Genomic DNA, 15,408 nt, shown 5'->3' with positions numbered 1-15,408 from the left:
AGTTTCATAAACCTATTTAATCAGCACTATAAACAAAACACCTCTTAGAATGTTCTGGTTATTACATTTTAGCTATTGGCCTACAGCCACTATACTTCACTGAAGCTGCTAAAATGTGAATAAAGACTTTCCTTTAATTATAGAGCAGTTTCCATTTCTGAGCTGCTTACTCACCTCTTTCTAGCACTGTAAGCTGCTCTCCCACTAACATAACCTCATACTGATAGGACTGTATTCACTTGTCCCCGATGCCAGAGACTTGGAGTCACTTTTTCCCTTTAGGGGCTCCATAAGATCTCAGAAAGGCCCACAATGAGAATGATCGCTGTGCACTTCCCCTGCAGCTGATGCATGTTCCCCACCAACCAAAAATGAGATCTGAAGAAAAGAGACATCTGCAAACATCGGTGAGAGCTCTCTTCTCCTTTTGAGTGCACTCTGCTGCTCCTGGAAGGAATTCTAACTGAAGCTGTAGAAGTCTGGCTCGTTGATCTAAGGCTGTCTCTCATATACTGAACCACCATATGATTAATATGATGCCATACTATATATATATATATTATATATATATACAAACACACACACACACACACACACACACATATATATATATATCAGGGATGTGACAAAGTATTCAGAAGCAGAAATAGGAAATGCCAGTATATTAACAGCTGGTTAGAGGAGTGAAATCAACTAATGAAACAAAAGGAAAGTTTAAACTTGTTCTGTTCTATTTGGGCTTCTGTGGCAGCCTTATCATCATACACTGCTTTTGCCCAACCACAAACCCAAGAGACCTAAGAAATTTAACAATAGGCAATAAAGAAAATGGAATTGTATAGGCTGTGTGAGAGTGGTGGGTTTACTGTAGCAAGATAAAAGTTGCAAAAGCATAGAGGTATTATGAGAATATGGTATGGTTGTGCATGGGGGTTTAACATAAAGAACAGGATCAGTTACAGGAGGCAAAGAACCTAAAATAGGAAACAATGCTTTGTATCTTATGTTACTTGCTTCGTACTTATGCTACAACATTTAAAAACTAGAAAGACTGATCACCTGGTGATGTTGAAAGTAACATATACAGGAGAAGGACTACATCCAGTGATTTTAAACTGGAAATTAGTATTTTTCCATATTCAGATGTCTTAAAATAAGAAATATGACTGTATTCTGAAAACATTGGTAGCTGAATACCTCTCATCCTTACCAATTTTTGCATATTGGAACAGTATCGTGTTCAAAGTATGACTTAAAGACTCCAACTTTACAGTTTATTCAATGGAAACACAGTGAAGTATGTTCAGATGCATACAAAATTCAGAATGGAAGGTGAACTATTGATTTCACCCTTGAAAAGGGATGATGAACTTCCATTGACTTTTATGATACATAAAAGGCCAGATCAAGCACTCCGTAATTACTACCAATATTAACAGCAACCTAGGTATTGTACTTCAGGCAGAAATCTCTGTGATTAATCTCACACAGGCACAACAACTGCTGCCTTCAAAATCATCAAGTACTCAGTTCCTAAACAGGTCAAGGTATTTCCAGTCCTCTAAAATTTAATTTCCCCACTACTACAGAAAAAAATAAACAAAGCCTTTGTGTTGGTTATATATAATAAATTGTTCTTCTCAGCTCCTTGAGGCTAATGGGAGTTTGCTACATATAGTAGTTGCTAGCCAAATCATAAAACTCTTAAGAAAGTGGCAACAAAGGGCTCAGTTAATACTTCCACAAATCCTTTTCTTCTACAATAGTTTTACTTCAGAGGAGGCTGAAGGCATTTTTGAACTGAGGAGAACAGTGTTGCAACATAAGTGGATGAACTTGATATTGGAAATTTGGCAGTACAAAATACCTAATCATGCAGTTGGGAAGTAAGAACTTTTGCTCTAAATCTGGGAGCTCATAATTTACATGATAAATATTAGTTAAGGAAAAGTGAAGTGTTAGAAGTAGTATTAACTGCAGAAGACACTGCTGGGAATTTACCTGGAATGCTATACAGAACTGTGCCCAACTAATGTCAAGAAAACATTACAATCCAGAAGAGTGAAAAAATAGCCGTCTGAAGGAATGGTGACACACCAAAAATGGTTGCAGAGGTTGTCTCAATTAGCCTAGGAGAGCAAAGCATGTCTGTAGTATTCCATTTGTTAGCACATCGGGAAGGTGGTCACATCAGAAGAGTTACATAACTTTGCTGCCTTAAATAGTGAACTGGCCTTGATGACTTGGGTCATGCCTTTCAAACTTTTGTTTTTGTGCCTGAATCAGACATATTCATTATGAAAAATAATCAACTATTTTATGCTATTGCATAAAAAATGTGATAATTTAAGATACCTGAACTATGAAAATATTTGGAGAGTAGCATCAAAAGTAAGCTTCCCTCCTCCAGATTGCTGTATAATAAAAAAAATTTACAACTGCATACAAAACCAAGTAATTTATTTAGAAAATTTGGAACTATTCACATGTATACTCATAGAACAATCACAGTCAGAAAACTCGGCAATTTTTGGTATGAATTTCTGTGTAAACACATAAAGAAAAAAATATTTGATTACAAATAATTGTACTGTACAGTTTTGTGAAATCTCCCTTGCAGAACAAATGTAGCTAGTGTGTAATGTTATTATCTTGATCTAATTTTCACTATTTCACTCCTATATAATGATTCAAGGCCAAGTGGCTGTCATGCTTTGATAAGCAACATGCCAGCAGGCAGAAAGGACTGCAAGAGCCCCACTGAGAGAATCTGTCAGCTTTTCTTTGACCTAAAAAGTTCAGGTTCGGTAGAAGATAGGGATTTAATCTTGTATACAATTATTCTATGGTAGATAAACCAAACTGAATTTAGTTAGATTGAACTTAAAAGTCCTGTTCCTTAGATTCAGCTAAGTTTCTACTTAAACTATCTCTTCATTTTCCTTTTTTCTTCTTTCCCTCTTAATTTTCCTTCTTCCTTCTTTCCATAATTGTTTATCTAATCTGTGTTTCTTTTTGTATAAGAAGTATGGAATTTTTCTAAGTTATAAATAAGTTACAAGGATTTAAGCTGCAAAAGAAACATCAAGTTTAAAAAAGATAGTATGACAGGCTTCAAGCTTATGTTATCTAAAGCAAAAACTTCTACAATTGCTCCCTTTGTATTCTTTTGGTCTGAAATTACTGTCATTATAAGTAGTCTTGATTTTAGGAGGTTTAATGTAAGAAAGGCCCTAGTTTTGCAATCATATTGCAGTAAGCAAGTATCTGGTGAAAAATTAAATTACAGGGGCCTTACAATTACAATAATCAATCCTCTCTGTAGTAGTGCATTGTAAATAGAATTCTACATTTGTAGAATCTTGAATATTCTCTAGAGTGAAGAATGGAGACATAAAAATATAAAGTATCATCCAAATGATAATGTTTTGCTGTGTTGAAATATACAATATACAAATGTGACTAAAAAGTAAAAACCCAATTAAAACTTTTACATACAATTGCAAAATACAAGTTTACACAGGACTAACATACTTTCATTTACCCCAAACCATAATGGTCATTCAGATAATCTAGTACTGCTGAGGTACTTGATAAAACATTGAAAACTTTTTTTTCTTGTTTTGACGTTATGCGCTCCATCATGTACATTAAGTGGTGGTGAAAACACGTAAAAGGAGTTCCGTGCTCAAGAGCAATGTCAACCCAGTCCTGGATGCACTGAAAAGGTGTCTCTTCATATCCTGCAAACATAGCTGGATTTGCCAAGAGTCCTCTAGCCACCATTACACCTTCAAATTGGAAATTAAAGCAGTAAGTTACATTCTAGTTTGAATTTTATGCTAAATCTTCCTGTAGTTTTTGTACAACATCCCTTAGGACACCCACCCAGAGCTTACAGATAATAATGGGAGAACAATGGAGATGAGTGTTACAGCTGTATCAGAGAAATCCATTGAACAAGGCAAACCTCAGAGTATCTACAACACCTATCAACACATTGCAGAACTTTTGAAACGAAACAGAGGTCACAGAAGCATTTCTTCCCTTCTTTTGAAACTGCAACTAATTAGTACTTTGTTCTTTTTCGTTACACACATTTATTGCCTTTGTGACATAAAATTATGATAGAAAGACACAAGAGGACCAAAAGTTTTCTGTGCAACTCAGTCTATTCACTGTCCTTCTTCCACTAAGAGCTCAATGGCTCAATTAAATACGTTTTAGGACTCTTCATCTGCAGTAAATTTTTCTGAACAAGCATGTAGTGTATTTGCAACTCTAATCGAATACTGTGAGATAAACCCATACAAGTTCTATTGTAATTTTTCTGTGATTAACGGATTCTGTTTTTCTGCACTATCAAAATACATTCTATCACACTCAATCTTTTTGTAAAAAATAGGATGATCAAAAATGAAAAATTTCTTTTGTCATTGTCCATGACAGAAAAAACTGAATGCTTAATATTTTTACTGGTGAAGAAGGTCTGCTGGACTATGAGAACATTTTCTTGTAATGCATTTCCTTCCTGCTCTGTATTTGGGGGGAAAGTCACTGTAAGCAGCATGGCAGTTTGGTTCAATTCCTCTTGTAGCTATTAAACAGCAACAGCGTCTGTGGAAACCTGCCACATGTACTGTTCTCTTTCCTGTTTTTCTCTAGCTGGAAGACACAAAGTCTGTAGATACAGATTACCTTTTCAGAACATGTACCAAATTTCCATACTGTCTTGAAACCACAGACAGTTGCAGGAATCTTTTGTGACTAAATAACTGCAAAAAATCTCCAAATTTTATGACTGAAATGAAAGTGAAATGCCTCACTGTGTCCTTGAAGTTAACCATCTGGCTTAACAATATATCCCTTTTCCATGGTGTTCTTACTGTAAGAAATCTGCTCCCATGTGCAGGAAGTAGAGATTTCCAAGGGGAAGCTTACAGTTCTTGAAAAGATGATCAGCTCCATAAAGAGACAGAATGTCTGAAGGTCCCCTGAACTTCACTACTGAGTGATGAGATACAATAATTAATCACAGAGCTTTTGTAATTTGCCTTGGAAATAATTACTTGTAGCTTTGAATAGCAGTGCTCTAGTGTTCTGATGATTACCAGGGATTCTGCTTATGAGTTTTTAAAGGCATCCAAAATATCCTCTTTCATTTGTCTCTTCAAGGAGAGAAAGCACTCAAATCATGTCCTACTTATATTCAAAACAAATACCTTGAAATCTGGTAAGTTTACTTAGAAAATAGAGTATGTTTAATCTTACCATCTGCTTCTGTCAAGTGATGAACATTTTCAGCATCTTTTAAAGATTTAATGTCTCCATTAGCCACAATAGGTATAGACATGCTTTGTTTAATTATTTTAATTGCATCATAATGTACAGGTTGATGCCTTTCTTCTATACTTCTCCCATGTATTGTAATCCATGAAACTCCAGCTGCTTCAGCTTTTTGACACAGGTCAACTGTTCTTTTTAAGTCCTCATGGATCCTAAAATTGCGAGGAATGAAAGCAGTAGGAAGTAAATTTCCGGGCCTATATAAAAAGCACTCCTCCATAAGGAGTAATTACCACAGATTTCCATAAATAACAGTATAATGACAATATTACTGCTGGAAAAGAGTATTCGATTTTTGGGTTTTTTTTAAGATATACGAGTTTAGTGTATGGAAACTGGTATTTAATTTAACATTTCCCAATTATATCACATCTCGGTAATATACCTGGCAAATTTTATAGAGATTATATTTTGTGGGGGAAAAAAAACGATCCAATTTATAATAGTTCCCCTTTCCAGAAGAACTGGAAACTGAGTTGCAACTTAAATGACAAATAGCAAAAGGCACATAGGATATATGGTTAAATAATGGATCAAGAGTGGCCATAGAATCATAGAATGGTTCAGGGTGGAAGCAACCTTAAAGACCATCCAGTTCCAATTCCCCTGCTATGGAGAGGCAGTGGATCTTCCACTAGACCAGGCTGCTCAAAGCTCATCCAACCTGGCCTTACAAACTTCCAGGGATGGGCATCCCTGCCCATCTTCTCTGGGCAAACTGTTCCAGGGCTTTACCACCTCCACAGTAAAGAATTTCTTCTGAATATCTAATCTAAACCTGCCCTCTTTCAGTTTGAAGCCATTGCCCCTTGTCCTGTCACATCATGCCCTTCTACAAAGTCTCCATCCTTCTTGTGGACTCCCTTTAGGTACTGGAAGGCTGCTGTAAGGTCTCCCTGGAGCCTTCTCTTCTCTGGGCTGCACACAAAGCAATGCAAAGCAAGTCTGCAGAAGTTTAGAAGCTGATGTAGGGAAGCAGAATGTATTCCTTGCAGCAGCTGTGGGACCAGTTCCCAGTTTTGTTACCCATCCCTTTATACCCAACCACAACTGTGGCTCTGCTCTCTAATAGCTCAAAAAGCAAATCCTTGTGATGATAGAGACTGTGCACTGCTTCTCTTTTATAGAAGCCAGCCCTAATCTTTTAACTTGTACTTTCAAGTTGTTTGGATTGCAAGAGAACTCTAACTTACAGTATGCTATTTGGGTAGGTAGTCAAAGGGTGTGCTGGTTCTAAATTTTGTATTACTTGCCCCAGACATCTGAGTCAAAAAATCTCAGCAGTCTGCACATGTAAGGAAATTACTATAATGAGTAGTATTGCATTAACAGAATTATAAATATTATTACTATTACACTAAATTCTTTAAGGAAAAAAAAAAGGATTCTTCCATGTACCACAAATAGCACTTAAGTTAGACCTACCTTATTTTAATAGATACTGAAAATTTAGGGTTGTCGATCTGATTCCGTACGTGTCTCACCATATCTTTAACAAGCTCAGGTTTATTTATTAAGCAAGCACCATAACCTTCTGAAATCGCCCATCTTTAAAAGAAAAAGAACATTCATATTCTACATCTGAAGAAATGCAGATCAGTATCAGTCACGTACATCAGTTTCTTTCGTTATAACCTCAGATTGTGTGGTTAAGTGAACAGAGAAAGATAGTGCTGGCTGTAGATCAATTATTTGTTTGCAGTTTGGTACAGCTTATAGATCCTGGTTCAGTCTCCACTGTGCTACTAGAACTTTGGAGAAGTTACTAATCTCTTTAAGTTCAATTTTCTGTCCACAGAATGGACTCATAAGAAAACTAAATTCAAATTTAATCTACAGTGCATGCATAAAAGAAATAATTTGATGTCTCCCCTTACCCTTGTCATGGATTTCTTTTAAATAGATGACAACTTCGTATTGAAAAGGAGGATTTATTGAAGTGCAAGTGAGGATATTATTTTAGTGATATTCTGGTCTCACTATTTTGACTGGCAAAAATAACCTTTGCTTCCACTTAACAGCAGCATTTTTTAAAATATTTTTCTTATAAAGGCACATACATTACACCAACTTTTGTTATTTTGAAACTAATTTGCACAAGAAAAAAATTATTCATATGCAAGCATGTATTTTTGGCCTAAAAGGAACAGACAGTTTGACATACTTAACTGTAGTTAGCTTAAAAAAACCCCAATACTTCCATGCTGAAGCCTCAGATCTCTCCAGAAAGGCTTTCTCAAATACTATAGTTTTAGGTCAAGAAAACCTAATTAGAATAGAAAAATTAAATTTATTTGCACCATAATATTATCTTTTACTTTCCTGCCTTTTCAGGTCTTCATTTAGAAAAAGACTGCTTGACACACATGTAATAGATGGTTCTCAACTGAACCAGTTAGGAAGAATCTTACTACTCTGTTTCACTGTCAAGACAAAATCTTTATCAATTTAAGTGAGAAGTACATCACTAATTCACTATATTTATAAATTTAATAAAAGATGGAAGAAATTATTTTCACTACTTTATCTGTATAATTTTATTTTAAAGATTATTATCCTTCACTTGCAGAAGTCTGAGACATCACAGACTTGCCTCATTATTCTGGAAATTGCTATATCATGATTCAAAACACTGCAAACAATTTGCAGCAAGCTCTTTTTGGTAGTGCACATTTAACAGCTGTTGAAAAGGGATGGACATTTCTGAGCCAACACTCAGTATCTCAGAAATTAAAAAAGGCAAGTTGGCAAATATATATAGTTTTCCCAGTCTCACCATAGTGACAGGCATCTGGGAGCACTCAGAACAGTGTCTTACCACATAGACATTTCTGACAGGTTAAAAAGCTCTTACTCTCCTGAAATCTATTTTTAGGTTAAGATAGAAAATATGATGAAAAGGAAGACAAGCATCTTTAATCTCTTAATTATTTCCCCATATTTACCCAGCTTTTTCAAATCTTTACCTCTGAGGACAGCCACAGTTTAGGTCTATTCCATCTGCAAAAGGACAGATGATACGGGCAGCATCACACAAAACCTGTGCTTCTTTAGCAGCGAACTGAACAATCAGTGGGTGATCACCTATGCCAATGAAAAGATATTTAGAGATTTAAAAATTCCCAGAAAATAAAAAGAACGAGTTCTAAATTTTGAATGCTATTTTTGTATATTGTTCAACTGTCTGACCATGGTCCTGGCAACCAGGTATAGGTGACCCTGCATGAGCAGGGTGGCTGGATAACATGGCCTACAGAGGTCTTTCCAAGTTCATCTATTTTGTGATTCTGTAAGCCCTCAATCACAAATAAACAAAGGTAGCTGGCCAGGGGTTACTTACTAAGTGAGTATGTCTATTAACAGAGGTGGGAATTCAGACAAATATAGATGTACTACACAGTTGCTGGCTTAACATATGCTTTCTGACTGACACTGGTCAGTTGCTAAACTTTCACGAAGACCATCTATGAAACTAGGTATTCTCTACTTTTCAGCAGCCTTCATGCTTCCCCTCCTAGCTTGCCCCTTCCTGTCTGCATGCTGGCTCTTTACTGTGCTGACATGGCTGTATGTCTTGCCAGGTGGGAAACTTGGTTACAGAAGCAATCCTTCAGGAAGGAACTAAAACACCCCCAAGCTTTGCCCTTCCTCATCCCAGCCCATCATTTCCCTTTTCTGTGCCAACATAGCTGGTTTTTGTCCACAATGTGACATGCAGAATTGGAATGAGCACACGTGTGCAGAAGCAGCTCTAGCAGCTTTGTCTCTAGTGAGAAACCGAAGTGCCAGCTTGGGTCTGCTGAACTACTTGTGATTTACTAAGCCCCTGCAGAGAGCCAGATGGTCATTTGGAACATGAGTTCCTCTTTTACAGCTACTGCATTACATTAAAGGCATCTCAAATATCTGAAGCAGTCTCAGCACTCACTTTCCATGTAAACAATTGCTGTAGTTAAGAAGAAGCAGCGTGGTATCTGAGCACTGATGGAAAGAGGTGATCCAACAAACGCACAAAACAAGTGCGCTTCTTGTACTGAAGAGACTACAAGTGCTTTCTGAACATTTTTCTGTTTTAGAAGAAAATAAGTAGTTATTGAAATGGTGGAGACTAAATAAGAAAGGTCACCACTGTCCTCTCAATCAAGCTGAGACACTTATAGAAGTTACCTAAAAATCCGGCAAGCAAAAAAAATTTGCACACATATGTTCAAAAGTGTCCTTTTAATACAGTGCTCCAGCTGAGGAGATTTACATTGCTATACCTAATATTTTAGAATAAGCCCATGTGCCTAGTTTCTCTTTGTTGAGCATTAAGTAATAAAAATACTGAGTCTAGCCATACAAAAATTTTTAGCAGCAGCCACAAAGAACCCTTACCTCTGAGAAATACACAAGAAAGAAACATTAATGCAGAAGAAAATGTAAAACATAAATTGCAAACCTACTCCACTAATTAGAAGACAAAATCCCCAAACAGCCAGCAAGTTAAACATAAAACCACACAAAAAGCATAAATGCCAATAATATAAATACTATAATCTGGTCAAAGCATGAGGCAGAATGTTTTCCAGGCCTGTAAAATTAAGGACAGCATAAAAAAACTAAGTAGGGAAAAGAAGTTGTTTACAACAATAAAACATTTAATCTCCTCTTTCCCTGTCCCAGTACCCCCTAGAATACACTCCATATCTGAGTCCATAGAACTTCAATGCCACTGCACTTTGTGTAGATCAGAAGTGTAAGTACATTCAAGGGGGGAAAACTAGTAACTGTGGACCTTTGAAACATAAATATTTGAGTCAGTTATGTTCTTACTCATTTATTTTTATGTGCAATGAGTTATTCATGGTTTTTTTGAAGTTGCATTCCACTCATAAGAGAGTCTACCTGTGCTTTCCAATGTGATTTTTCTCTGTAATTGCTCTGTTCTATTTGAATAATGCACTATAATACAGTCAATGCTAAAGCAGTGAAGTACACTTTCCCCATTACATATACACTTATGAAACTCCAAATTCTGTGGCATGTAGACTAAATCAACCCAATTTATGGACCCTACATGCTGATCTTACTTGCATGTTAGCTGTTCTTTTCATTCCTTCAGCTGCAGCCTGTACTTGTACATTCCTTGTCACACTGCAGCCACTGTTCTGCTGCAGCCACTTCATGCCAACAGATCTGTATCGTTCTCGTCACCTCTTCCCACATACTTCAGATCTCTTTACAGCCATGACACCAAGAAAAGTCCTCATACTTCTTCTTTTTATAGGTGTTCTGGTTATGTTTCTGTACCATGCCTGAAGCCATGCTTCTCCCCCTCAACTCCAGCCATGCTTAAACCTCTGGTCTCTTTCGTGCTTTCTTGCGCTCATTTCTCGAGTCATCCACCAACAGCCCCTTCCACTTTCCAGTCTGGCTAATATGAACCCTTCCTTCTTTTGTCAGTCCTTGACTCCATTGTATCAATGCCGGGTCTATTACTTTTTCCATCTTTAGTAACACTCTTATTTTTGCTAGAGACTAGAAAACTTTTCCTGGATGAGTTAAATGTTTGTCTCTGAAACACACATTAAACAATTGCTAGAAAAAGAATCTTATTGCCATCTTGCAGCTTGTACCTGGTCTAGCTGTGATGGAGTTACTTGTCAAATTTATTTAAAGTTCATTTATAGTAGCCTGTGTGGTGCTGCATTTTGGATTTTGTGATAAAAACTGTGTTGATAATTCACAAAACAGTTATTTTGGCTGTTGTTGCTAAATACATTCACAGTGTCAAAATTTCCTGGTTTTTTCACTTTGCTTCCCCCTACCCCCAACAAACAGACTGGGGTGGGCAAGAAGTTTGTAGTGGACAAAGCTATGACAGCTGACCCAAATAGGAACAAGGAGTATTCCACACTGTATAACATCAAGCTCAGCAAGAAAACTGGAATGATAAGGAAAGTAAAAAAGTGGGTTGGGACATGGAATTTTTGTTCCAGAGCACTACTGCTTGGAGAGTAGCTGGGCATTGGTCTGCTAGTAGGAAGTGATTGCCCTTACATAACTTGTTTGGTTCTTTATCTTTTTCTTTCCTTTACATATTAAGCTGCCTTTATTTTGACAAATGAATTTTTCCTGCATTTGCTTTTTCTATTCTCCCCTGTGCTGCTGGGAGAATGAAGGAATGAATAAGCAGCTATGTGTGGTCAACTCCCACAGATATAAATCACTTTGGAGGCCCTGATTTCAGGTGGAGACAAGGTTTTCCCTATTTCATTTGATCCACTATCCACTGAACTGTGCTTACTCTCACTTAGACTATTTCCGTGGTTTTAAAATCAGACAGTATACCAAAATCATTAACACATGTCAAATTGTGTGACCCACTTCATTCACCTGGTCAATTTGGCTTATGACCACATAAGACATTCTGATGAGGCAATGGTTTATTCAAAATAATACCTTTGTTTGTTGTGAATTCGCTGTCTCTGGCTTTTGCAGATCTCACAAAATCAGCTGCCACTATCATTGGTGTGTAACACAAATCGCAACTGTACTTCCTAACCAAGGTTCTGAAAGCCAACCTGCAGACACATGAAGATCAAGAGGTAAATAGTTAAGGCATTTTTCTGCTCAGCTACCCTAAAATGTTGTTCTAACACGCAGTATTGTGGGGATGTTCGAGTATTATATGTGTAGATCTGTGATGAAAATATGTAAAATAAAACCTGTCCCACATCTACCTCTGTTTTAAACAAAAGAGAAGAAAGTAATCACCCATTTTTAGTCACAATAAATTTGAGAAACGAGTTTCTAAACAGAGAAAATGACAGAGCTGACGTGACAGTTACTTACTTTGAATAGCGGACCATAGGAGCACATATTTTTACAACTTGGCCAGAATGAAACAAATCCATGGGATCTTTTAGTTGGCATTCTTCGGTTTCTATGGTGTCATCAATCATGTATAATTAACAGTCCTTTCAGCATCTAGAAAAACAAACAGCGTCTGAAACGTTCGTCATTCAGCTACTTCTCACAGGCCACGCTGCAGAGCAGCACAATTTACACAGCACTTGCGTTCTGGTGAAACGTCCGGCCAGAAGCTGCTCCCCCGCAGGGTGCCGGGGACAGCCCTCCAGGCACGGCTCCCCCCGGCACGGCACGGCACGGCACCGCACGGCACAGCTGCCCCCGGCACGGCCCATCCCGGCACGGCACCGCTCCCCTCGGCAGAGCCAATCTCGGCACGGCAGGGCCCGGCCCGGCACGGCACGGCACGGCTCCCCTCGGCAGAGCCCGGCCCGGCCCGGCCCGGCACGGCTCGGCTCCCCTCGGCAGAGCCCGTCCCGGCCCGGCACGGCACGGCACGGCAGGGCTCCCCTCGGCAGAGCCCGTCCCGGCCCGTCCCGGCAGGGCCCGTCCCGGCACGGCGCTCCCCGGCCCGGGCCGCGCTCGCTCCCGGCGGCCCCGCTCACCACGTGCCGCCGCCGCCCGCCGCCGCCGCCGCCCGCCGCGTCGCGCGCCTTCGCCATCATCGCCGCGCGCCGCGTCCGGGAGTGACGCGCGGGCTCCGGCACCGCCAGCATGGAGGAGGCGGGGGCCGCCCCCGCCCCGGCGCTCGCCGAGCTGCGGGCGGACGGTGAGGCGCGGCCGCGGGCTCGGGGGACAGCGCCGGGCACAGCCCCCGCCGGCAGGACCGCGCCGGGGGCCCGTCCGCGGCGGCCCGGAGGGTCCCCTGCGAGGGCGCCGTTGGGCCGGGCGGGCGGGGGAGCCCCGCGGCGGCGGGTCACGGGAAGTTCGGGCGGAGGAGCCCCGCGGCGGCGAGTCACGGGAAGTTCGGGCGGAGGAGCCCCGCGGCGGCAGGTCACGGGAAGTTCGGGCGGAGGAGCCCCGCGGCGGCGGGTCACGGGAAGTTCGGGCGGAGGAGCGAGTGCCCCGGCGCGGGGAGGGACCGCGGAGCTGCGGTGCGCGGAGTGTGCGCTGGGGCTCGCTTGCTCCCAAAGGAAAAAACTGCACTGGAAAGAGAGGCGAAGATGCTCGGTTGAATTAAGAGTAGTTGTCTGGGAACTCTGGTCTTGCTTGATCCAGAGTCATAATTGCAGTATCATTTCATAATTGTTTTATAAACTCACAGCGTTGTCGAAATCAATCCGGTATGATTTCATCAAGTTTTGTCTCTTGGTACTTGTCAGTGACCTGCAGCTGACTGGTGTGTTTGGTTATGGGTACAGCCTCAACAGCTTCACCCTGGTTACACTGTAAAGTTTGAGAAAATAAGGTAGTGATACTTTTTAGTGTATTCTGGTCAGGAGAAGGATGTGGGGAATAAATAAACGTGTGACTTTATCACCATTTGCAAAAAAAAAATCCCCGAAACAAACACGAACCTCAGTTACCGTTCCAGACTTGTTTCTCATGATTGTGGCCTCTTCTGACGTTTGTACTGTGTGATGTAGAGAACATTTACTGTTATGTTGAAGAAATTGAAGGTCAGAGATCTGTACACTGTAGGGCTATAAATATTGTTTAATTCTTCTGAACCATGAAAATAAAACCCTAAAATCCCAAATCCTTTTTCAGAATGTTATGCTGACTTCTTCAGAGAAGACTTTGATGTGAAAGCTTACACTTCCCAGTCCATCCATCAGGCTGTGATAGGTGAGCAACTGGCTAAACTTGCTCAAGGTATTAGTCAACTGGACAAAGAGCTGCATTTACAAGTAAGTTTAAAGCATACCTGTTATTCTGGGATGATTGATGTAAATTAGTCAAAAATTTAGTAATCTTACGAGCTTGTAACTTGTGAAATTGCCCGGCGTCCTCTGCAAGCAGTTACTAAAAGTACAACTTGCAGCTAAACTAGTAGTGAGTTTGACAACTCAGTTAAGCTCACACTCAATACTCCTACCAGGCAGCCATGTACTGTTTCAGTTTTTGTAGTCTTATCACTGAATGCTATTTTACTCTTCCTTGTAAAAAGGAAGACTTTTTCCAAATGATTGTGTCAACTATCATAAACACCTGAGGCCATGTTTCTGCATGGCGTTGTGAGAAGATAGGGAGAACTTGCACTCTTACATTGTGTGCTGAAGAGTTGCATAAGCCCTAAGACTTACCTTTAGCTAGGCAGATACATCCTATGTTAACACACCTCTACACCTTCAGGAAGGCTTTTGAGTTAAGACAGAAGACTTTTTCTATGCAGGAAATCATAAATCCACAGTAGACATTGCAATGAGAACACTTGTTAAGTTTGTGTGTAGTTTCAAAACTTGCTTCTTCCCTCCCCCTGCCCCAGTTAGTAAGTTCTTTGGGAACTTGTTTATAAATGTCATAAATAGAAAAAAAATGAATATACATTATTATGGTGTGATTATTAAGTTCACATTTAGAATTACTATTAAATATCAAGGTGTGTTGAAATGTAATTGCTGTGCTGGCCTTAATTAAGATGTCAACTCTGCTGCACATCTTGATTAATTACTGACCCTCTTCTGAGCTTGCTGCTTTTGTGAGTTAAAATAACTTGTGTTCTTAAAACCCTTTCTCCTGCTTTTTCCTGTATCTGGCTAATGTAGGGATGCTGATACTTAAATGCCTAATGTAGGAATGATGGTGATATATTTAATACTTGCTTTAGGCTCATGACCCAGTTTTTCTCTTTTGATTTCTATATTGTTTTTTTTTTTAAGGTTGTTGCAAGACATGAAGATCTGTTGGCCCAAGCAACTGGAATTGAATCCCTGGAAGGTAAATATTGTTATATTGTGCTGGCTATACTTACAGTGGAGGAAGCACTTTTAGGATCTGTGCAGGGAACACATTCACTGCCAACTTTGGCCCCTAATGTTAAAACTCCAGATCTGATTTCTGAGGAGTAACATGTGGCAGCTTTTTTTTTTTTGTTTTGTTTTGTTTTGGGTTTTTTTTTTTCCTTACGTCAGTAGATGGAGCTCCAAGGAGAAGATTTGACTGATACTTCTCAGGAGTAGGTTCTTCATCAGAAAATGTCTCTTGATAATTCTGAGCAACTTAAGCAATAAAGCCTTCTTTTACCTTTTAATATATTTTTATAAA

General features: G+C 39.6%; 2 protein-coding genes across 3 annotated transcripts in view; one reads left to right on the top strand and one right to left on the bottom strand.

Moving 5' to 3' along the window:
• Positions 1-2,443: 2,443 nt before the first annotated feature.
• Positions 2,444-12,947, bottom strand: DUS4L (dihydrouridine synthase 4 like). 2 transcript variants are annotated; one of them, XM_068189695.1, is made up of 7 exons: positions 12,807-12,947; positions 12,184-12,318; positions 11,791-11,912; positions 8,313-8,430; positions 6,772-6,894; positions 5,272-5,498; positions 2,444-3,791 (listed from the first exon to the last, which is right to left on the bottom strand). In XM_068189695.1, the coding sequence occupies exons 2-7, from the start codon at positions 12,291-12,293 to the stop codon at positions 3,541-3,543; spliced, it is 951 nt and encodes a 316-aa protein (XP_068045796.1). In that variant the 5' UTR covers positions 12,294-12,318; positions 12,807-12,947; the 3' UTR covers positions 2,444-3,540. The 2 variants fall into 2 exon arrangements, with proteins under 2 accessions (XP_068045796.1, XP_068045797.1); XM_068189696.1 differs by lacking the exon at positions 12,807-12,947 and having other exon boundaries at positions 12,184-12,408.
• Positions 12,829-15,408, top strand: part of COG5 (component of oligomeric golgi complex 5) — a 172,096-nt gene continuing 169,516 nt past the window's right edge. Inside the window, exons 1-3 of the mRNA XM_068189682.1 lie at positions 12,829-12,970; positions 13,912-14,051; positions 15,024-15,081. Of these exons, the coding sequence (XP_068045783.1) occupies positions 12,916-12,970; positions 13,912-14,051; positions 15,024-15,081 (253 nt within the window). The 5' untranslated portion in view covers positions 12,829-12,915. The remainder of the gene's footprint in view (positions 12,971-13,911; positions 14,052-15,023; positions 15,082-15,408) is intronic.

The sequence above is a fragment of the Anomalospiza imberbis genome, chromosome 5, assembly GCF_031753505.1.
Source record: "Anomalospiza imberbis isolate Cuckoo-Finch-1a 21T00152 chromosome 5, ASM3175350v1, whole genome shotgun sequence".
NCBI lineage: Eukaryota > Metazoa > Chordata > Aves > Passeriformes > Viduidae > Anomalospiza > Anomalospiza imberbis.
This window is presented reverse-complemented; position numbering and strand designations above follow the sequence as displayed.

Coding starts and splice junctions, on each gene's coding strand:
- DUS4L (XM_068189695.1), bottom strand. CDS start 12,293: ATGATTGATGACACCATAGAAACCGAAGAATGCCAACTAAAAGATCCC. Junction 8,431..11,790: donor CGAATTCACAACAAACAAAG/GTATTATTTTGA, acceptor TCATTGGCATAG/GTGATCACCCACTGATTGTT. Junction 3,792..5,271: donor TCACTTGACAGAAGCAGATG/GTAAGATTAAAC, acceptor TCCAATTTGAAG/GTGTAATGGTGGCTAGAGGA.